Source organism: Cupressus sempervirens, chromosome 3 (genome assembly GCF_028749045.1).
Source record: "Cupressus sempervirens isolate cs-2001-9-10 chromosome 3, ASM2874904v1, whole genome shotgun sequence".
Taxonomy (NCBI): Eukaryota; Viridiplantae; Streptophyta; class Pinopsida; order Cupressales; family Cupressaceae; genus Cupressus; species Cupressus sempervirens.
The window spans coordinates 451,892,304-451,916,337 of record NC_143120.1 but is presented as its reverse complement, the minus strand read 5'-3'; the positions used below and the strand labels follow the sequence as shown (position 1 = coordinate 451,916,337).

Genomic DNA, 24,034 nt, shown 5'->3' with positions numbered 1-24,034 from the left:
TCACTATATTCAGTGTAGAGATCCACATGCTACCCCCTACATGCACCTAGTCTACAGCTTACATGTATGTTTCAATAATACTTAGGACGCCATATAGCGTATAAGGCTCATAAATAGTTAGCGAAGCAGCAAAGAGAAGTTTGGCAACACCTTACCAACTTGATTTCTTTTTCTTCTATATCTTGGATCGTCTATTATGTATCTTAGATAAAGAAATTGTCAATTTTTATAATTTTTTCATTCTCAAACAAATTACTAAAGGTGCTCATGTTTAATGTGTCAATAGAAATTATCTAAATATATGAAGGATTTGATAATAACAAATGCACATATCATGTAGAACACCTGCATGCAAGAATATATTATCAGACAAAAAGAATTTGTGAAAATATACAATGGATCAATCCTTATGGAAGGAGATCGTAAAGCCTAAAAGGGAAACCCTGTGAGGTAAATGATATCTAAAATTAATATTTAATTACTAAATAACAACGCATGTGCATAAATTGAAATCTTTAGGGAGTAATGTAATTAGAATAATCCTTTACTCTAACACCCCATATGAGCAACAATGTAGCTACAAACAATGCATGAAAAGGAAAGGAAACTACAATGTTGAAAGCGTAAATGGGTCCCAACAACATGGCCTGAAGAGGTACTCAACACAACTAAATCTCTGAAAAATAGAGAAATAGGGAAAATTGCATGTGAAAAAACCCTACTCCAAAAAGAGATAGAAGAATGCTAAAAAAAGAAGAAGGAAGTACTCATCACTGAGACCCCCCAATGAAAAATCCCTTCACCCCAAGCATAGAATGCAGTTGAAGATACCGCAAGGATGTAAAAAAGTTTAGTGAAGATTTTTGCAACTTGCTCAACAATGAGAATATACTCCAAGATAAGAGAGTCATCATAAATTAAATGCTTGATGAAGTGCATATGAATCTCAATGTGATTGGTCCACTAATGCTCAACTGGGTTGCAGGAAATGTGTATAGCACTCTAATTGTCACACCAAAGAAAGGTGGAACTATCAAGGGGAAAATCAAACTCTGTCATTAAGAGTCGAAACCATAAAACCTCCTTACTAGCCAACACAATTGTCATGTATTATGCCTCTGTAGATGATAATGTGTGATCATGTTGCTTCTTGCAAGACCAAGTGATACGACTAGAAACAAAATAGAAAATAAAGCCAAAAGTAGACCTTCGATGATCAATATCACCAACCTGATTTGAGTGTGTATAACCAACAATGTGAGGATCCCCTAATGTATAGTGAATGACATAACATGCAGTATGTCAAATATACTTTAAAATACATTTGGCATCTTGCCAATGAATCTCAAGAGGATCATGTGAGAATCTAGAGACAAGGCCAACTGCAAAGAAAGATTGGGACATGTATGTGTTAGGTACAAAAAACTATCCACAAGATGTCTATATACATTGGAATCCACTGTAGGAGTGGAGAAAGTGGTAGATAAAACAACACCCAATTAAAAAGGTGCAGGAGCAGGCTTGCAATCAAGCATGTTGAATCTTTGAAATATATCAAGAGCGTACTTATGTTGGAGTATGGCTACCCCATCCTAATATTGAACAACTTGTAGGCCCAAAAAATAGTGTAGAAGTCCAAGGTCTTTCATCTCAAACTTCTCTTATAAAGTTCGTTGAACACTTTGAATCATAGAGGGTGAGCTACCCGTAATAATGAGATCGTCAACATATAGCACAAGTATTAATAGATCAGCCCCATGACACTAAAAGTACACTATAGCATTAGAATGACAGGGTGTGAAGTGTGAAACAACAAGAAGGAATTCATCTTCTCATACCAAGCCCAAGGGGGCTTTTTTGAGACCATAAAAACACCATTTAAGTCTGCAAATCATAGAAGAGTTCTTCACAAAACCATGAGGTTGCTCCATATAGATCTCCTTGTGTAGGTCTCCATGTAAAAAGGCACTCTTCACATCCATTTGAAATATTGCCCATCCCTGAGAAGCTACAAGAGAGAGTACAAGGTGAATAGAATTCATCTTGGTGACAAGAACAAAGGTCTTAGATTAATCAATACCCTCCACCTATGAAAACCCCTTTGCAATAAGACATGCCTTGTACTTGTCAATAGAACCATCTGCACCAAACTTGGTACGGTACACCCACTTGCACCAATCCAACTTTCTTCTTTTTTGAAGAGGACAATGATCCCAAGTGTAGTTCTTCATCAAAGAATAATACTCCCCATCCATAGCCCTATCCCAATCTAAGTGTCATGTTGTCTATCAAAGACTATGTGGATCATCTGAAATGGCAACAAGAATCTGAAGCATCTCCTTCCGTAGGTCTAGCTACATCAATAGTATCATGAGCCCACTTGGGCACTCACTGAACATGTAGTGGAGGTTGGGATGGGAGATCATCATCAGGATCATCCATAGAGGTTACATAATCCTATAGAGGAGAACCAAGAAGCACTAGTCATTGAGAGAGAAGTTGGTGATGGAGGCTACATCTGAGGATAGCGCTCATCAAATTGGACATCTCGCAAAAACAAGAACTCTTTGGAATTAGGATCAAACAACTTGTATGCCTTCACATCCTTACAATAGTAAACAAATATGAGTGGTCGGCTCTTCCTCTCCATGGCTTTCCTTTGAGCATCTAGAATAAATGCCCAAGCCTCACTACCAAAAACACAAAATGTAGAAATATTGGGCTTGACATGAGTCCAAGCCTCCTCAAGAGTCAAATGTCGCAATGCCTTGTGAGGCATCTGATTTTGAATATAGTTGGCACAATTGATAGCCTCAGCCCAAAATGAAGGACTCATAGCTCGAGATTGTCATACAATTGGTTATCTACCATAATCTTATGTTCTTTCTCTCAGCAACCCCATTCTACTGAGGGGTATGAGGAACTATGAACTGATGATGTAAACCATGGTCAGCGCAAAAATATATGAAAGACTAGTTCACATTTTCTTTGTCATTTTCATTGCATATAAACTTGACAGAAAGACTAGACTACTTCTCCACAAATGTCTTAAAGATTCAAAATGAATCAAAGACATCAGACTTATACTTCAAAAAGTACACCCATGTGCATCTAGAGAAGTCATCTATAAAGGTAAGCACATATCGGGCACTTGAAAAAGATAGAGTGGGGAATGATATAAGATCACTGTGTATCTACTCCAATGGTGCCTTAGCACATGTGGATCTACTTGTCGAAAAAGGATCTGTGATGTTTTCCAAGTGCACAACCTCAACAAACACCGTCAGTACAAGGGATCTGAGATAGCCTAGTCACTACCTCTTATGAACACATGTTGTACATATTTGTAGTTGACATGGCCAAAATGCTCATGCCAAAGTTTGCTCACTATGTTTGCATGAGAAACAAAAAAACACCTATAGAACCGGAGCTCTCGAAGCCATCAAACCGATATAAATGATATTGTAAATCAACACTCCCAGTAGCAACAACCAAATCGAGATCATGAAGGTCTCGAATAACCACATCATGTTGTGGGAACTCAACTATCTTACCAAAGCCATAATAACAAATCTGATAGACAGACAAAAGATTTGTAGAAATGGTTGGAACTATTAGAACATCTTGTAGGGAACCACCCTCCAAATAAATAGTGCCAGAACCTAAAACTGAAAGTTGTGCGAGGTAACCAAATCAAGTGAGTGTGTCATATGGTGTGAAGTACATGAATCAATGATCCAACTAGTAGGAGAAGAAAAACCTCGCAAAAAAAGAGCATGTCCTTTCCCTGAAGGAGGAGGTGGTGGCTTTGAAGAAGCAATAATGTGATGTTGTGTGGCCTCCTCTAAAGCCTCAAGACATTTCCAACGCCTAAAAATTAAATTTCCTTCATTGCCAAAAAAACTACAAGGACCACCTATAAACTTCTTAGTCATGGAGGAAGATTCACCAGATTTAGAAGGTTTACTCTTTGGAGTGGATTTTTGTGTATCTGATCTTGGAGATGGCTTAGAGGAACTCTCACTGCCACTTGAATCTATTTTGGGCTTCAGTTTCAGCTTTGGATTCCATGTAGATGTCTGAGAAACCAATGCCTAGTTCTTTGATCTTGTTAGAGAGTCCAAGTAAGTAAGCTTGGTTTGCTCTTTAGTAAATTGATCATAGAATACCTCAAAATGTTGGCATGGTAAATCTAGGACCCAAAGCATCCATAATGGAATGGAAGGTAGAAGAGAAAATCTGAAAGTTTCCTCGAAGTTTTGACAAAATCAAATAAAATCACTCCTTATCAATCTTCACTTTCCCACAACCATGTAACTAAGATCTATGTTGTTTAAACCTCATCAAAAATTCTTGAATGGAGGCAAAAGCATCAGGTACATGTGATGTAAACTTTGCCTCAATCTAAAGTGCTCTGAACTCATTGATGGTATCAAACAAGTCCTTGAGCTTGGCCCGCATCTCTCAAGGAGTATCACACCGATCAAGATGAAACTGCAAGTTGTCTGAAACACTCAAAGAAATCAAACCCATGATCTCATCCATCATATTCATGTGTTGCAAAGCCTGATAGGATCTCTACAAAACCAATTGCACTTCATCTAAACAACACCACAAACTCTTTGAACGAAGAAGTCATGTCATGAAAGTTGTCCATGTGTGATAGTTACATGGGTTTAGAAAAACTAGACAAGAAGAGATATCATCCATTGTTTTAGAAGGTGTTTGTTTTGATATAATTATGGTTTACTGAAGTAATAGAAACAAGAATTAAAGAACACCCCCCACAATGCAAAAAATTAAGCCCCGGATGCTAGAAAGAATGTGTATACAAGAAAGGAGAAAAAATGTTTTAGTTGAGTATAATATGTACCTTTGAAAATTTATGATAAAAAAATAGAGAATATGAAAAGGGCTTGAGAAGAGCTTTTCGACGCTTCTTTCAAATCAAAAAATTGAGCTAAATTGCGCAAATTAGGTCCCCCAGAATGCAAAAATGATTATCGAACTTTAACAGTAAAATCAAAAACCATACTGGAAAAAAAATCAGGAAAAACCTGCACAAACATGTCCATCTCAAAATCAGCTTTCAAATGGTATCTTGTTTGCCCAAAAAAATAACATATGCTCTTGATATTGCAAAAAAAACAATTGGCTCTCCGAGAAGCAAAAAAGAAAAACCCCCTTTAGGTGCTTAAAATTTAGCCCCCTGGTCAACCATGTGACTGCGAGTTGGCAAATTGGGCGTTGGTGACAACATGTGGCACGACACTAGTGGTGGTGGCGTTGTGGTGCTCCATGGGTGGCGGTGGCACTGCGGTGGTCCACGGGTGGCGAGAGCGTTGTAGTGGTCCATGAGTTGCATTGTGGTGGTTTGCGGGTGGCATTGTAGTTGCACAGGGCCGAGATGAAGCCCACAAAGGGCACCATCAGTGGTGGGCGAAGTGTTGCAGTGGAGCGACCACTTCTGGTGGTGCGCCAACTAAGCGCTAGCGACGTGTTTTTTTATATGGATTGCACTATTTTTTATAGCATTTTAAAAAAAATTAATTCTTCCTTGCAAAAAAATGCATTGAAATTTGTGTCGTGTTCGTACAGAGCCTAAAAGCAAAAAACAATTGCCTCTCATGTCAACAACATCCAAAATCAAAGTGCCTTATATGAAATTAGGGGTTTTGATACACTATGAATCCAATTGTGATGTATGTTTGGACTCAAAGTGCTCTGAATTTCAAAGACCCACTATTTCCACACAAAAAATACCTTGAAAATACTAGATTTGATCCAACAAACCCTCATTCCTCTTTTTCTTCAAACACGAATAAGCTACAATAGATTCAGCACTAATACCATGAAGGGTTTGATAAGAACAAATCCACAGATCTTGTAGAACACCTACATGCAAGAACCTGTCATGGAGAAGCAACAGACAAGAGAAGGCAAGAGTTTGGCTTTCAAATATGCAAAATTATATTATCAAACAAAAAGAATTAATAAAAATATACAATGGATCAATCCTTATAGAAGGAGATTGTAAAACCTAACAGAAAAAACCCTACGAGATAAATGACATGTAATAATTAATATTTAATTAAAATGGCAATGCATGTATGTATGGTGAAAACTTAAGTCGAATCTTAAGTAGGGAGTAAAAGTAATTAAATTAATCCTTTATTCTAACAATATCCTTATAGACCGAACACTCCATGATGCAAAATTCTATGATCGTCACTTTTTTATTACAAAAATATAGTCTCCTCACTCTTCTTTACGTATCATCCATCTTTCAGGGTCCCATATAAGTTGTTGTAAATTAGTTGTAAGCAAAGCTATTAACATTTTTGGTTTTCATTATATTTAGACTAATATTTACTTTTTTAACTAATATGTAGTTCTGTTGTAGTAGTTGTAAGCAAAGCTATTAACATTATGCTTTCCATTTTATTTAGACAATTATGTAGTTCTTTTTTTTTGTGGTATTATGCAAGATTGAATTGATTCAAATAGTATGTTTTTTTTTCCATTCAAGTTGTCTTGTCCACTTGTTTTTTTTGAATTTTTCTTACACGTACTTGTTTTGTTCCAAAGAATACCAAAAAGTAAAAGAGTGCAATTGAAAATATGCCGAAACATTAAACATGCAAGTTAAGTTTTACTCCTCTCTTTGTAAAGTTGTATGTTTACAAATACATAATTATTTTTAATTACTTGTCTTAAAATACAATGAATTTTACTTGTATACAAACATTAGACGAAAATTAATTTTAAAAAAAAATACATAAAACAAAAATAGTTTAAAATGGTAAATTTCTTTTTACAAATTATTTATTGAATTCTCATGAAATAATAACTACTCTCTTACACACAATATTGGAAAAGTACTTATAACATGGCCTATAACCATTTTCATTTTTACAGGGATTTCATATATCATGTTCAATTCACATATCATTCAAATATTCAATAAGGAGAAATTTTCGATTGATGTTTACAAGCAACTAATCTCTACTCAAACCATTCTTTAGTCGCATCCACACTATACATTAGATATTATGTTTCTTTAAAAGCTTTATATATGGACAATTCAAAATCAAATACACCACAAAAATCCAACGAACATTTTATCCTAACAATTTCCTTGAAGTCTCATACCCCAATAAACATCATGGAAAAAACTGCATAATTAAACAATTAGGCCTCTAGTTCCAATCACCACTAAACTCTCAATCATTTTGCACCCCACATTCTTTTATCATTCAAATGTTTATGGCTTAAAGTGAAATAAAACTGACAAACTTGAAGACGAGGGAATTTTGAGATGATGGTACACGCTAAACAAGAACCAACGATATCCCTCTAAACAACAATTTCTTTAAGAGGATTGCTACAGCATCAGGGTTCTGATGTACTTGTAATCTTAGGTTTTTGCTTTGAGCATCCCAACATATACTTCCTAACAAAAGAAAATTGAATGTTCTTCCATTTTAGAGCACAAGTCATCTTGTAGGTAGATGATTCCATTTGGACTACCTAAATATGCCATACTTCACCTCACACCATATTGGGCACATTGACAATCAAAAGAACATCTCATTTAATGTTTGTCATTAGTCCTTTCTATTTTTGTATATGAATAAAAATAAATGATTTTTCCCCATTCAACACATAGGAGAAAGTACAATTGACAGAGAAGGGGGATGCTAAAAGATCCTTAAAATCCAGAAGTGACTAAGTGGGCTCTGCCCTAAATATTTTGTTAAGTTGATGTTTTACGATGTTTCTAGAGATAATGTGGTCATGCATGTTTAGGTTTTTCACTTAGAGAATCTAAAGGGAGCTTTGCATATAGATTTAGTCTCTTCTTGGGGATTAAATCCAATAATGAAGCTGAATGAGAAGCCCTCATTGTAGGAATTATGGTGGCAACTTCAAAAGGAGATGAAAATATTATTGTTAAAGGACATTCTCTTATGGAAACAATGCAAACCTTAGACGGATCGAACTTGGGTTGAAAGTCTAAGGAGCTAAACTTGTGAAGGCTTATTATTAAAATTGCAAGCATATTTTGAACTCTATAGTAGATTTTTTACAAACTTTGTTGTGGGTCGTAGCACCCTTTACAGTTCTATAGCTATCTTCCAAACTCCGCAAAAGGTCTTCACCTGTTAAATGTCATGTTATTTTATTATTTAAGAACTTATAGTCCTTTCTATGGACATTTCCCGGTTGGAGGCTCTTCTATTTCATTTTTGTTAAAAATTGAGAGCACTAAATGTGAAATTAAGGGTTTAGGGCAGTATGAAAATGTAACCCCTTTATATATGACATTGAACTTTAAATTGGCAAAAGAATGGATTTCTTAGACATTTAAGCTGGCATGGGTATGTACAAATGAGGTTGGGTTGCACTCGACATTTAATAAGGCTTTTATTTGTTGCCCTGGGTGGAGTTCAGTTAAGTTGTGATGTTGTGAGTGTTTTGGTGGGGTGTTTGAGATGTGTTGTGTTGTGTTTTTCTTTTTCTTTGATATATTGCACAAGGGATGACACGTAGGCATACCAAGAATGCTAGTCATGAACCAATGCATAAGGGGGTTGTATTGATAGGCATTTTGAATGAATCTCAACTTTCCAATGCTTCCCTAACCTTTCTTAAAGTTGTTCTTAGAGAGGAATGTTCACAAGTGTCTCCCTGATTCAAGAAATGTAAAGTCTTTAAATCTCACCTGGAAATTTCATTCCAAATGTTGTTCTTCAAGTGTGGTTATTTCAAATGCTGCTCCCAGACAATATGAAGACATGTTTCTACCCTCATCAAAGGTGGGAAGGGCTCTGCAAGGATGGGACTGTTGGAAGAAAAAATTCTCTCCTTGGAGAAAGAGGTACATGTGCTTAGCTCCAGTAAGCAAGGTGTTGGGTGGCCTCTTTATAATGTGGGCACTGGGTGCATAGAGTAAAAATCACAAGGGGAAGTCACGAAGTCACACATGGTGTGTGCATCAATGTCCTTGACCAGATATCTTAGCCTTGTTTTTCTTATAAGAAATATGGGATGGATACAAGTTGTGGCCTGGTTACTGGGGGGTTTCCAAGTGATCATTAGTGTGGCTGGCTACCTTTGGTACCATGTGCATGATTTTTGGAGTAGAAGTCATTTATTGGCATCTCTATTACAGAATGAACTTTTGGAGCTACCTAATTTCTGTTAAAAGATTTCTGATGTCAAGTAGCAACTTGTAAAATGGACTTTCAGCTCATGCATGATGGCTCTAACGCTAGGGTGACAGGGCTTTTTGCTTGGCTTTAGTGTTTTTGTCTTCATATTTGGTTTTCTCTATTGGCTTCTCAACAATGCATACCGCAAACCATATCATCATATAAAACAGAAAGGTTTTTATAAAGTAAACGTAACCTAAAACCACCAGCAAATTTACAAAAATTAAGTATAGTTACCAAGATACCTGCATTTCACAAAAACATAAATAGTAGAAATTATATTACATACATTTCCTCTTATTCTGCAACTTCACAAGAATATCTGTAAACATAGAAACACTACTATTACACTTCTGATTGGATAGGGAAAATAATGTTTAGGACAACTGGACCAAAATTCACATAAAACTCATTTCTTTTGGATCATTGTCACATTGCAGAAACATCAGTTTCTAATAGGCTGTGATGATCTTCTGGCTTTTCAATGTCGACGTCCTCAAACTGGCCATTCTCTAGAAACATCACAAAACCATGGCAATCAAAGTTCAAACCATGTCAAGACCATGAAAACACTGGCAAGAAAAATGCACATGTGAAATAAGGAAACTGGAAAACCAATATGCTTTCAGGGTAACACATGATACACAGGCCGGCAGCTCTCCAAGTATGTATGCTATTCAAATCAAAAACATTGTTAACTCAACAATAATGAGCATGTAAAAATAATTAATTGCTTGAATCATATGTACATAGAAAAATGTAACAGTATGTGATGAAAAAACCTCTCTATATACCTAAATGTACTTGATGAAGTCAGCAACCATATAAAAGCATACAGATGGGTTCACATTCACGTGTGCTTATATACATTTTTGTATACAAAGATGTCAAATATGTGGGAACAATTGATAAATTACTCACTAGGAACCATATCCGGGATATTCCTCACAATGATGATGATCAGACACCTTTGAAGTTGTCAAATTGCCAACCCATCTTTTATAGGGGATTCTGCTTCTGTATTGACTAGTATTATTATGGAGCTAATAAACATTTGTAAAGAATAGAGGCCAAAGAGATCACTAGCCCCTATCAGCATTGGGAAAGGTTTCAAGAGCACAAGTAAATGAAAGACTGAAGGGTAATTAGATGTTATGGTAAATTGATGATGTTGTAGTTGTGCTGAACAAAGAAAATGAAAGTTCCTTATATTAATTTTAATTAGATGAATGTTTCTAAAACAAACAATTGTGAACTAAAGATGGAAGTAGAAACTACTAAATAAAATAAAGACTAAGATGACATTAAAGGAACATTATAATATTCTAATACCCTCCCTTAATGGTCAATGTCTAATTGTTGTCTTCTGACCCCTCTTGGAATTGCAAAATATAAATGATCAAGATGCCAAAGTCCATCCATTAAAGAACAAAGAAGGGTATCCCCTTCTTCACAATGGTTTGCAACACGAGACAAAAGTCTGCTACTGACTTTGGCACTCAAATGAGTCAGGCACTAACCCTCCCAAAATTAGTGAAACAATTGACCAAAAATCATCACAAAAAATCCAACCTAATGTTGGATAACGAAGTTGCTCATCCCTAGAGACAAATACAAACGGTGAGAACAACTAGCATGATTTAAAGGAAAAATCAGCAAAACCTACAAAATTTGCAGTTGACCATGATGCCCCAAAACATACTACACAAAATGAAAATTTTTTAAGAAGAGAATTTGGAAAAACAAGACACAATTTTTGAGGTGAAAAAATTGATCAAAACTAGACAACAGAATGTAAGACATGAATCAGCATATAAAGCATCATTTTTTAGGGAAAAACTGTAAAATACAACAAATTAATTTTGAGGAAAAAATTATAAACCCAGAAGATAATTTTGAGGAAAATAATATAAACCAAAAAATCGCACAATGAAAACCCTCAACCAAGGATGTAATTTTCAACAAAAATCTTCAAAGACGAATCACAAATTTCATAAAATACCTCTACTGTTTTTTATTTCAAAAATATCGAAAAGAGTTCGAGAAAAAATTCCATATTACAAAAGGCTAGAATTTTTCTTTAAAATTCAGCAAATTGTATGAAATCACATTGACCTGTTCTAATAATACAGATTTACAAAGACGATGCTTCTAAAAAAAACAATCATGAACTAAAGACAGAAATAGAATCTACCTAATAAACTAAAGACTAACCAAGAAGACCATTAAAGGAACAATATAATATTCTAATACCCTCCCTTAATGATCAGCAGCTAACTGTTGTCCTTTGGTCACAGATTTTGCAAAACATTCTGCTGGTTGTAAGACCCTCCCTAGGTCTGCAAAATGATAATGACAAAGAAGCCAAAATCCATCCAAAAAATAACAGAGAGGGGTGCCTCCTTTAGAATAATTTGCGAAAAAAAGACGAGTTTGTCACTAACTCTACCACTAAGATGAGTTTGTCACTAATCCTCCCAAAATCAGCAAAACATTTGACAAGATATCATCACAAGACCTCCAACCTGATGTTGGATAATGGAGCTTCTCTTCCTTGGAGATGAAGACAAACACTGAGAACAGTTAGCACAATTTTGAGGGAAAATTGGCCAACCCTCCAAATTTTACAGATGAGATGAGCATGATGCCCAAAACAAACTACAGAAGACACAATTTTTTAAGGAGAAATTTTGAAAAAATCAAACACAATATTTGAGGTGAAAAATCGATCAAAACTAGATAATGGAATCTAAGACATGGATTAGAGAATATAAAGCTTTGTTATTAAGGAAAAATAATAAGATGCAACTAATTTTTGAGGAAAAAATTTTTAACTCTCCAAATAATTTTTGAGGACCCATTAGAATTTTTTTCAAAGAATTTCTTTTGAAGACCCATCAAAGAAACCTTCATGCAGCAAAAAATAGACTTTGCATTGTAAAATAACAGATGCAAGTACATGCAAATAACAAAATGCACATGCAACTCACATGCAAATACATGAAACCTTTGAAAATCAGAGACCTTACTCAAACCAAGAGATCGCACAATCAAAACCCTCAATCAGGCTTGCGATTTTCAGCAAAAATCTTTGAAGACAGTGCACAAATTTCATAAAATACCTCTAATGAATTTTATATTAAAAAATCAAAAAAAAAATCATATCAGAAGAGGCTCAATTTTTCTTAAAAAATTCTCCAAATTTTATGAAATCCCATCGAACTGCTCTAATACCATGTTATGGTATATCGATGATGTTGAAGTTGTATTAAACAAAGGAGACGAAAGCTCCTTAAACTAAAGACAGAAATAAAAACTAATAAAGTAAAGACTAACTAAGATGACCATTAAAGAAACATTATAATCGATGATGTTGAAGTCATATTAAACAAAGGAGATGAAAGCTCCTTAAACTAAAGACAGAAATAAAAACAAACTAATAAACTAAAGACTAACTAAGATGACCACTAAAGAGACATTATTATATTCTAATATTAAAGTTGGTGCAATATTGACATGCATTTTTCTTAAAAGCCAAGAATAAATTGGAGTAACAAAAGGATACAAACCAAAAGTCGAAATTGACATTGACAGGAGTATGGTTGATAAGTAGGAGTATGGTTCTTGCCAAGGTAAGTTTGAATATCATATGGATCATAGAACAAATACACGTAAAACATTTTTGTATTCAGTTTAAAAAACAAAAAATTGTGTTTATTAGTTGCAACACAAAACAGAACCATGAAGATTGTTTGAATACAATAATATGTATTTGATCTTAGTAGAAATGTTAGCTCTTAAGCAAGATCACATTCATATCAGATTGGTGTATGAAAATTGGAGTTGAAGAAAGAGTAGTTAGAAGGCAAGAGGATGTTCCTAAACATCAATAAAAATATATGGCGCATAACCATAAACAATATTAACACCACCAGACAGAAAATCAAAGGAGACAAGATTGTACTCATGATTATCACGTATGGCAAAGTTAGCTTAATCAATAAGGTAAGACCAACTTCAAATGGCAATGTTGTTTTGAAATTTATATAGCAAAAATAGATTAGTCTTCATTTCCTAGACAAAAAATGGTTAAAAGCTGTTAACATTCTATAGTATGTAAGATATAAGTATTCATCTGGAATGGAAGCAGAGTCGAAATTATCAGTCAATGGTTGAAGTTTCATGTTGGGTGTTTGTTGGAAGCTTAGTTTAATTCACCTAGCGAGCTAAATTTCAATTACATAGGCAGTGGCGGGTTCCAGACTTGGGACTGAACAAAAGATGTGTAATTGGTGTGCAGCTAGGAGGATTCCTAAAAAAGTAAAGGAAGCCCTGGACCATACTTACAAGAGTTGCTCAGACTCACGTAGACTCAGCCAGTCCCAAGACGAGTGAGACTGAATGAGTCTAGGAGACTTCATAGTCAAGTACTTGCAAGACTAGCCAAACCTATCAAGTCCCAATGGAAAGACTCGCCCGTGGCTGCTAACTCAAAAACAAAGAAAAACAATTCACTAATATGTTTGTCTTATATTATTTGTCTCCTACACCCTAAAAGAAACTTCATTTCATTTTCAAACCAAAGAAGAAGAAAAAAAGCATTTTTGACCCAAAATTAAATTGCATTGAAGGGCAACCAGCAAGGAGATTGAGCAAGAGGAGTAAAAAGATTGAGAAGAGCTCACCAGTGCTTTCAAGCAAGACTTAAGAGGCAAGCTTGTATTTTGAAGATTTTTTTTTTTTTTAAACAGTGTTTCTCTTACATTTCCTTTTCCATTTCTATTTTTTCTTTAATGTGCGAAAACACAAACTCTAGGCAAGTTAAAATTTCATTTTAACTTAACAAACCCTAGGTGTTTTGGTGGAAAGAAAATAGTTTTATATTTGCAAACCTTAGATTCTTTATATTAATTATAGTATTTTATTATAAAATTTAAACCATTATGCTATTTTTTTCTATCTATATGTTATGACAGCATTTTTTAGATTTATAGTTGTCTTTATCAAAATGTCTCAAGCCCTAGCTAAAAGGGTCCCTTGTTGGAAACATGGTATTGTCACTCTTGGACAAAAGAAAGGAGAGGTAGCTTGTTATACCAAGCTGAGATACTAATCCATGCCCAAAAGTATCTGCTAAAGATTATGCACGAAGTGCAATTTCAATTAGAAACCTTTGAAAAGAAAAGAAAAACTAAAAAGCCACAAAGAGAAGAGATGGAAGCAATTGGTAGAACTGAAAACTCCTTTTCTTCCATTCCTCCATTTGTCCATTGGCAGTGGCAGTTGGAGCATTGGTCCGAGAGTTCGTGCATCTAGGTTACATTCATAAATTATGCCACACACTACTATGGATTTCAAAACATCACTTGAAAGCATGGGTTGGAACAAAGATAAACATGATATTACTAAAGTATGATTGGAAACTTCGGTTATAATGCACCATTCCATTTTGTGCAGCCAAACAATTCTTTTTTTAAATAGCTTGATTCTTTCCCTTCTAACTTTAACAACTCTGTAAATTCTAATTTTTTATGCAAATCCTATAGAAACTTGATCTCAAGGAATATTGTCAAACACTAGTCATGCAAAGTCTGGACTTGCTGCTCTTTGTTTCAATGATTTGTTTTGTTTTGACAATTGCAAATGGTGTTACATACTGGGTAACGGATTCTAAGAAACTAAACATATGCCAATGATGCAATGCAAGACCTCTTTGTATCTCCCAAATGCAGGTTAATGACTTACACTAAGCAAATCAACACCTATAGCTAATTGACATTTCATCATACACTTGTCATAAAAATTAATATGTTGATTATGAACAATACAGATATGAACATTACATCAAACATTTGGCATGTACCATTCCCTCCTCATTGCTGTGCCAACATTAGCAATTACAATTTATTGAATGCAGATCAGAACCCAGCAAATAATATCAACATAAACTCTTAGCATATGATATTAAACCTGAAATAATATCACAGGTATAATGGAGCCCAAAGATGAATTGCAGCTCTCAGCAATTGACTACAACCTGGTGCCAATGCATGCAAACATGTAATGGAGGTACTTTCTAGTCGAAACAGGCCTCAATACTTCAAAACACTGCCTTGGCAATCACCTGCAATAACCTTACTTGTCTCACGTGGCTTCTATGTGACTGCCAAATTTGTCTCATAGGTAGGCTTTAATGGCTGGCAAAAATAGTAATGCTTACTGGTATCTACACCTGCTAACGATCACTGAAAAATCTATGGATCCAAACCCTCACTTCACCACCATTTAGCTCAATCATGGCTTCTGTATAAAGCTATCGTTGCTTGCACACAATTCATTGGATTTCAACAACTCAAAGTGCTGCAGACCGAAGAATTTACAATTCCTCGAGCTGTAGTTTTGAAACCCTTATTTCAATCTCCTCTCCAGACAAAGAAAGTTATCAAATGCACAAGAATGAATTTTTTTCTTGCTTTGAATGCAGTTATAACTTTTAAACCCAATCGGCCAGTAGCTTCTTGAATATTCTATTCATGACTTATACAATACTTAACTTGTGTTGCACTTGTTTTTGATATATTTGAAATATAATATTTAATTATATTTCCATCCATTTGGTGCACAAGAAAATAATATATAATCTATTTTAATAATCACTTACATCTTTTTAAATTGACACTTTGCACTAATCCGCATATGTACTTTATAATTTGACTTTACAAACATTAAAAAGTCCTTTTAATAACAAAGTGTAACATGTATGCTATACACATTGAATTCTTATTAATAATTAAAATGTCATAATCCCAAGATAATCATTATTTCTCGCTTCTGTCAGAACCTGGGAGTTCACCATTGTATCCACTATGCAACCCATTGCCTCACTAAAAATAGCAAGAGTTCCTCTCTATCATCCACCGACTTGCCATAAATAGTAAATCCCTGAAACTGAACCAACTGCAATGAGTTAATCACAATCATCCAACGAATTTGAGTATCCCTACTAGATATACCAACTCAATAATGACTTATTATAAATAGTAAGTCTCAAAATAACTGCTCTAGCCAATGATATTAAATCTCAACACTACCTCCAAGTTGTTCAAATGTCCTTCTAAATATAGAATGCCTGACTTTCCTGAAACAGATACTTACCATAAATAGTAAGTGTTGCAAACTAAGAGCAATCCTGAACATCCTTGACTTCTGGAGTGGGAAAATAGCCTCTGCCACTAACAATAAGGACCCTCTATTTATGTGATTAGCCTACGAGGGTTAAATGAAAGACTAATCCCACGAACTATGATGCTCACAAAAAAATAAGAACATCACAATTTCAAATTTAAACTCTCCACTAATACTTATTTTAATTAATGGATTTGTGCTAGGTCTCCTTATTGGCAAGACATGGTTGATGTCATTAGTTACCGGATTCGCATGTCAGACACCGGATCTGGATTCAGGTCCGATCCGAGTCCGGATCCATGCAAATCCGTGAGGATCCGCGCGAATCCACATGAAAGGGAGAATAAAAAAGGTAACAAGAGGGCCCAATGAATTTTTTTAATAACTTTCTTTTGGTCCAAACCCTAAAAACAACCCTTTAAGTCATTATGCAACTTCATTTACACTCACATTTGCTTTCTATTTTTCTCTCTCATAGTTGCTAGTTTGAAGTAAAGCGCTTGGATTTGAAGAAGATCGGTTGTGGAGCTCCAGATACCTTGCAAGAAGTGTTTAAGGTATGCATTTCAACCATATTCTTGAGTTCTTTCATAGATTATTGATTTATTTCTAGTTTTCCAAATTTTCAAGTTTTTGTGTAAGTGTGAAGCATGGTTCTCTTTCATTTTTTTTCTAGATTGCAAGAATAGAACAATGAATAGTCAAGGCTCAGTGGGTGGGGCTGGATCACCAAGCTTCAAAATTGATAAGGGGTCTCCTTTATGGAGACACACAACAAGAATCACACAATGTCCTAGGGATGGGACATACATATGGAGATGTAATTATTGCAATGTACAACATAGAAGCTCCTATTCCCGAGTGAAACTACATTTTCTGGGCCCTGCGGGTGAAGGAATTAACATGTGTCAAGGTAGTATGCGTCAGGGTAGTGGGGAAGATGAGAAGGGATTATCAGCTACACAAATAGCAGCATTAGCAAAAGAGCAAAAAGATGCTGATAGAGCAGTTGCAAAAGCAAAACGTGGTGCTTCCAAAAAAACGAATACACCAGCACCACCATCCAATCAAATAAGCACAAGAACGCATCCTTTTTTGCCTATGCCAACTACAAATGATGAAGATGCAGACCCATCTCCACTCACCCGCAAGAGAGGCCCACTAGATAGGGCATTCATTCCAAAATGAAATGAGAGACATTGCTGATCACAAAATTGGACGATGTTTTATTGCAAATGGTGTTTCATTTAATTTTGTGAGATCACCTTATTTTAGGGAGATGGTGCAAGCAATAAATGAAGCACCCTGTGGTTACAGATCATTTAGTTATGAGAAGTTGCGCACTACCATATTACATGATGAGAGGAAATCTGTAGAGGCTGAACTTCAACCAATAAGAGATTCTTGGGTTCAATAGGGTGTGTCTATTATTTCGAATGGGTGGAAAGATTGTAGGAACCGTCCATTGATCAATGTTATTGTTGTATGCACTAAGGGGGTAATGTTCTTGAAGGCAATCGATTGTGAAGGGCAAGTGAAAGATTCATAATTTATTTCACGTATTCTCATTGATGCCATAGAGTCAGTGGGTCTTGATAATGTTGTCCAAGTGGTCACGGACAATGCAAAAGTTTGCAGGGCTACAGGGATAATTGTAGAGTCTAGATATGATCATATCTTTTGGACACCATGCACCATCCACTCTCTCTATTTGGTGATGAAATCAATTAGCACCGAAATAGATTGGGTGAAAAGGATATATGAGGAAGCTCAAGAGATTCAAATGTTTGTGACAAATCACCACATGTCACAAGCAATTTTTAGGAATTTCTCGGACTTGGAATTATTGAAGGTAAATTTGTATATTTAATAGTCAATTATATATTGTTGGATTCCTTAATATTATTATTTTTTGTTGTTTACATTAACATGTTTTTATTTTTAAATGTATTACTAACTTGAGTTTAACATGTTCTTAGGTTGTTGAAACCCGCTTTGCCTCTCACAAAATTGTCTTGAGACGACTTGTGAAGGTAAAGGAAGCATTGCAACATATAGTCATTAGCCCCCAATCGGGCGTTTGGAAGAATTCCAATACAGCAAGGGCCTTAAATATGAGAAGAATGATACTAGATGAAGATTGGTGGGGTCTTGTGACTTATGTGTTGGAAGTCACCGATCCAATAATGGCAATGCTTCGTTTTGCAAACAGTGATGAGCCATGCCTTGGGGATATTTATGATTCTATGGACACTATGTTGGAAAAATTAAAATAGTAAGTTTTATGCTCTTTTACAACAATTGCTTATTTGAAAGATATCTAGATTCTAAAGTTTAAATTGACATAATCACTAATTATAATTATTATTCATAACTCGTATCCTAGGTCATACAGAGGAGGGAGAATGATCCTCAGGGCACCCTTTACAACAAGGTGGAAACAATTGTTCGTCATCATGGAACAAGATGACCACACCTTTGCACCTCCTTGCATATGCTCTATCCCCGAGTTACTATAGTGATATCAAATGCTTGTGTTTATGTTATCCAATGTTTGTGCTATTGATATTTGATAGTGTTCAATTGTCTTTTGTTATCTCCAGGTACTATAATGCAGATGTACTTCGCCTTCCAGGTAGAGTGCCACCATTTAGAAATGCAGAGGTTGCAAATGGGTATAAGAGGGCACTAGCTAAAATATTCCAAGATCCAGAGATTGGGGCAATTGTGAGGAGTGAATTTGCTACCTTCATCTCAGGTGAGAATTTCCACTCTATTGCTATAGCAAACCAAAGCAGGATGGATGCCATCAAATGGTGGTACCTTTACGAGAAGCCTTCATGTACCTCCAACCTCTTGCCATAAAGGTCCTATCCTAAGTAAGTTGTAAAATTTAGCACCTAAAGTTCATTTCTACACTCTCAATTCCTTGAATTTATCTTGATTGTTGTATTGATAATTTTTTTATTTCTCTTTAGGTTGCCAGCTCTTCTGTAGCTCAACGGAATTGGAGTACTTACTCCTTTATCCACTCAGTCAAACGCAACCCGTTGGCTCCAAAAAAGTAGAAGACCTTGTGTTCATTCACAACAATTTGCGCTTGTTGTCACCGAAGGATCCAATGTACAAGAAGGTGCTCGAAAAGCTTTGGGATGTAGCACCCGAGACTCCCGATTTAGATATGACCATCCGGGATCTTGCTAGATCCACTTTGATTTTTGTGGATGATGAGGAGGAGGCTTTAGAGTTCACAATCCCCTCTACTGCTAGTGGTTTGGGTCGCTTTACTAATACAGATGTAGGACTTGCAGCTCATCTGTACCCCTCTAATGCGGATTTTCTTGAAAATTCATTTGATGATTAAATCAAAAACTTTAGTCTTGACCCTCGACTCTTTTATGAGTAAATCATGTAACAAACTTTTAAGTTTAATGATCTATATTTTGAATGTTACAAACTTTCACTTTCAATAATTCAATGTAAATGTGTTGATTTTCTTTATAATCGTGAAAATAGATTAATTATCAAGTATACTAAATTTATAGATGCATATTAAAATCATAGATTCATACTATGAAATGATTTAGTTTTAGAATTATGTATATTTCTCTCATTTTTTAGTGTATATATATACATATATGCACGAATCCTCCACGAATCATAATTGGGAAAAAAAAATCCTGAATCCACGGATCCGATTCATGCACACGAATCGGATTCGTGTCACAAATCAACAACTAAGCATTATTGTTTGTGATACGGGGTTCAAAGCCCCTAATGTTTAGGAGATAAAAGGCACCATTTTGTCACAAAAGATGGCTGACGTGAAAGCCACAATAGTAAATGAATGGGAGGAGGAAAAAGAGTTGCACTATCATGACTAATGGTAGGGCAGATAAAAATATAATATAGCTAAATTTACAAGTTTCTTCCTCAAGTGGTTGTACTTCTTGAAATACATTGATTTAGTCATTAAAATTTTTAATATAAGCTTTATGGAATCATTGACTAAGTTTGTTTCTCAAGTAGCACAGTGTTAATCAAATCTATTGATACTTCAGTAAACACCAAAAATATTTGTAAGTTCATGTACAATCATACACGGATCCTCAACCTACTGAGGCAATTCAAAAGGAAATAGTTGGCTCATTCTGAAATAACTCAGTTTTCTAACAATTTTATTAAATCACAATCTTCCCTTCAAGCAAAGGGACCAATGTAGGAGTTATGTAGCAAATTACATTTTATAACCAAGCTTTTGAGTACCAATTGCAAAAATCGTAGAGGTGAATTTTATAGATGTTTTCATTTTATGTGATTATGTTTGTTCACAGTTATGTAATGTTTCAGAATGGGGTACACATATGAGGGCATGGATCTTTTGAGATCTGCAGTCCTGCAAAAGGAGATCTCTTTACGCGAAATATATGAAATGAGACTGTAATATCCCTTTTGGGGACACTTGGAAATTACAAGCACAATTCGTAGATAATTAAAAGGTGACTTGTTTGTAGCTAAATGCAAATAATTTAAAGGTCATTTCTAATATTAGAAATGACAAAAGGTGACAAAAGAGGAAGAGAGAGGACAAAAGACAAAACGCAAAGCTCAAGGGTCACAGCTTTGAGTTTAAAGAAAGAACACTTTTGCAGCATACTTGGATTCAGTCTGGGTTTACTTTTCTCTTTGAGAAACTTAAAAGCTTTCAGCATTCATTTTCAGAACCTGAGGATGGATACCTTCAGGCTTCTTGGGTGGATAGGATACAAGTCCAGGTTTTGTGTTATGTGGTGAATTCATGACAAAATTCACATCGAGAGTTACAGGTTCATTTTGTAGTCATGTCAATCTGACTGTTGATACTGTATTTAAGATTGGAATTTGTTATCTTATTGTATTGCTGGTTATTATAAAGCAATAACAATTCTGAGCATCTTTATTTGAATATTTGTTGGTTTATTTACTGACTAATCTGTAATTTATTGCATTAAAAAATATGTTTGCATTCTAAAAATTATTTCTGAGGAACTTGGGGAGAATATTTGGTTGGAGATATAATAGTGGTATCCGATCCAGCTTTCCTGCAAGACCATGAGGTTGCATAATACAAAACTATTGTTACACTGCCCTAGGAGATGAGGGGATGGTGAAACGGGGGGACAAGTTTCTAGGGCGAGGTGACTTAGGGGCCTGGACGGTGGTGAGGGATAGAGGGGGCTTGTATATACTATACATATGTTACTTAAAATGCTAGTTATGAAAAGATATATTGCAATATAAGATATATAGATGTAAAAGAGTAAATACTTGAACATTGCATTGAATTGGAACATCAAACATTCAACATAAATAGTCAAATCAACAAATAGTCAACACCGAGACGTCCCCTCATCCTCAGCAGAGGTGGCAGAATTTGGTGGCGCCATTGGGAATGGGAAGACAAAGTGCCTAAGTCCCCGGTGTGTCCCCATCTCCAGGACGTGGGGCAAAAGGGGGAGGGGGGTACGTGGCTCTGTGTTACTATGTAGAAAACTGAAAGGTTTTATATCTGATATGCCAGAATAAATGTCGATAATTGAAGATTACAAGGCCAATTATTTAAGACTTAATAAAAATTTGGACGTTATATGCAATGCAAGACATCAAATAAGTTTGTGGACAGCTTCAATATCTATAAGGGTATTACAAATAAGTGATTAAAAATTGCATAAAAAGGGTCGATGAATGCATTTATTTTATAAAGAACATATAATTATGAGGTACAAAGCTCATCCTCAGTTTATCATTCACATGGCAAAATATTAATCTTTGTTACAGTGAATATCGAGCTTGGCCAAGAGTTTTTGAATTTTTTTGACCATAAGTATTTAATTGGCATCTATATTTTCTATACAAATATATCACTGGGATTCTTGGTTTATAGTCTAGAAGAAGCCTCTATGTTTCTTGAGATTCAGTACTTTTTCATTATTTAGCACAAGGTAGAAGTATATGTCAGAGTAGAGAACATCCGACCCTGTTTTGGCCAAATCACATTTTTCCATCAAAACACAACTTCTTTCAAAAACTAAAAATACATTTTGTAGTTCTCAAACTCAAAATCAACGTGATATTAAATTCTCTAGCATTTTGATTAGTTATAATATGTTAAAATTTCAAAATATTGCAAGTAGGTGTTTTAACATTCAAGAAGATGCTACTTCAAAAAAGGAAAATAAATAGTAAAGCATATCAAAAAAATTAAAATTTATATTTAGCACTAGAGGAGAGAGTCCTCTTTAAGAATATGTAATTTTATTTTAAAATTAGGTAGCTTTGATTTGGACATTTTGACAGGAGAAAAAACAGTTGATTATTAATAAGTTCAACATTGAGTACTTATGACTGAGAAAATATACATCGAAAATCAATATTTCTTTTTTCTCCACTAGCTATCTCATCTATACATATTTTGATATTAGAGACTAAAAAATTGCTTGCATATACTTGTTTGAAGGGAACTACACCCCATATTTTCAGCAATTAAAAAAGGGTCTTCAATTTTTTTTTAAATATATAAATTCTTGCTCAAAAAGAAATTTTAAAATCATAGGCATAAACTTCATCCAATTTTATGCATTTGATCAGTTTACACCATCTTCAAATTCTAAACACAAATGCCACTTTTGTGGCATTGATGTTGAACAGTTGGTGTGTTATTGACCTTATCCTTTATAAAAGTAAAATACAGGTTTGTACTTTTACCCCACAATAAGCTACAAATAACAAGTATTGTGCGAAAACGGTAAGGTCTTTCCCTATTGAACATTTCACCACAAGTTGACACAAACGATCGAAATACGCTTGCAAGGTGCTAGTAGAAATGAATCATTATTGCCCTCCTCCTGAGATAGTTGTAAACACCTTAAGCATGAACACCTGCTTCATTACTCTATAGAAGGAATTAAGTGTGTGGGGCTATTGAACGCTTGTAGAATCTCCTGCATGCATCCTAGTTGCTAGAAGAGGGGAATAACTGGAGACAAGTGATGCACATGGTGGTAGTTTGAAGGTTTGGAAAAAGATTTTAAGAAATAATTTATTTTGGCTATGGATGATTCATTGATACTCATCAACAACACGAGGAAAACTATTTTCTAAAGTATTATAGCAAGGAAATTGTTGACGGATGTTAGTATGAAGTAAATAATATCATATATTAATGTTCTCAATAATTATTTAATGTGAATTGTTCCAGTGATTTTAAGATGTCATACTTTAATGATATTGATAAACATTTGTATCTTTACGAGAGCATATTGAAATTATTGGGTCCTACTTCTAATTGATGTTTGGTGCTAATAAAGGGAACAACAGTGTTTGATAAAATTTTAAAAAGGATTGGGGACAATATAATATTTCTTTGAGAAGTTGAATTAGATGTTTGTGCAACATGTATGAATTGAATATTATAATATTGTATCATTTATATACCAAGGTGGTTAGTAATATTTGGTGCCAAATGGCATGGCCACCATGCTTCGTTGACAGATGAGGGAAGAATATAATAGAATTAATATTCTGAATATGCTTGAAGCTCTTACAAAAAAATGCCTCCCTCTAAGGTGAAACAAGTCATATTTACATTCCAAGCG

The 24,034-nt window shown here is 34.9% G+C and overlaps 1 protein-coding gene across 5 annotated transcripts in view; it reads right to left on the bottom strand.

Moving 5' to 3' along the window:
* Nucleotides 1-9,465: 9,465 nt before the first annotated feature.
* LOC149567027 (Ubiquitin-like superfamily protein) overlaps nt 9,466-24,034 on the bottom strand; it is a 66,563-nt gene continuing 51,994 nt past the window's right edge. For all 5 annotated transcript variants that reach the window (XM_089820244.1, XM_089820242.1, XM_089820246.1 and 2 more), the window contains one exon: nt 9,466-9,727. In XM_089820244.1, the coding sequence (XP_089676370.1) occupies nt 9,645-9,727 (83 nt within the window). In that variant the 3' untranslated portion in view covers nt 9,466-9,644. The remainder of the gene's footprint in view (nt 9,728-24,034) is intronic.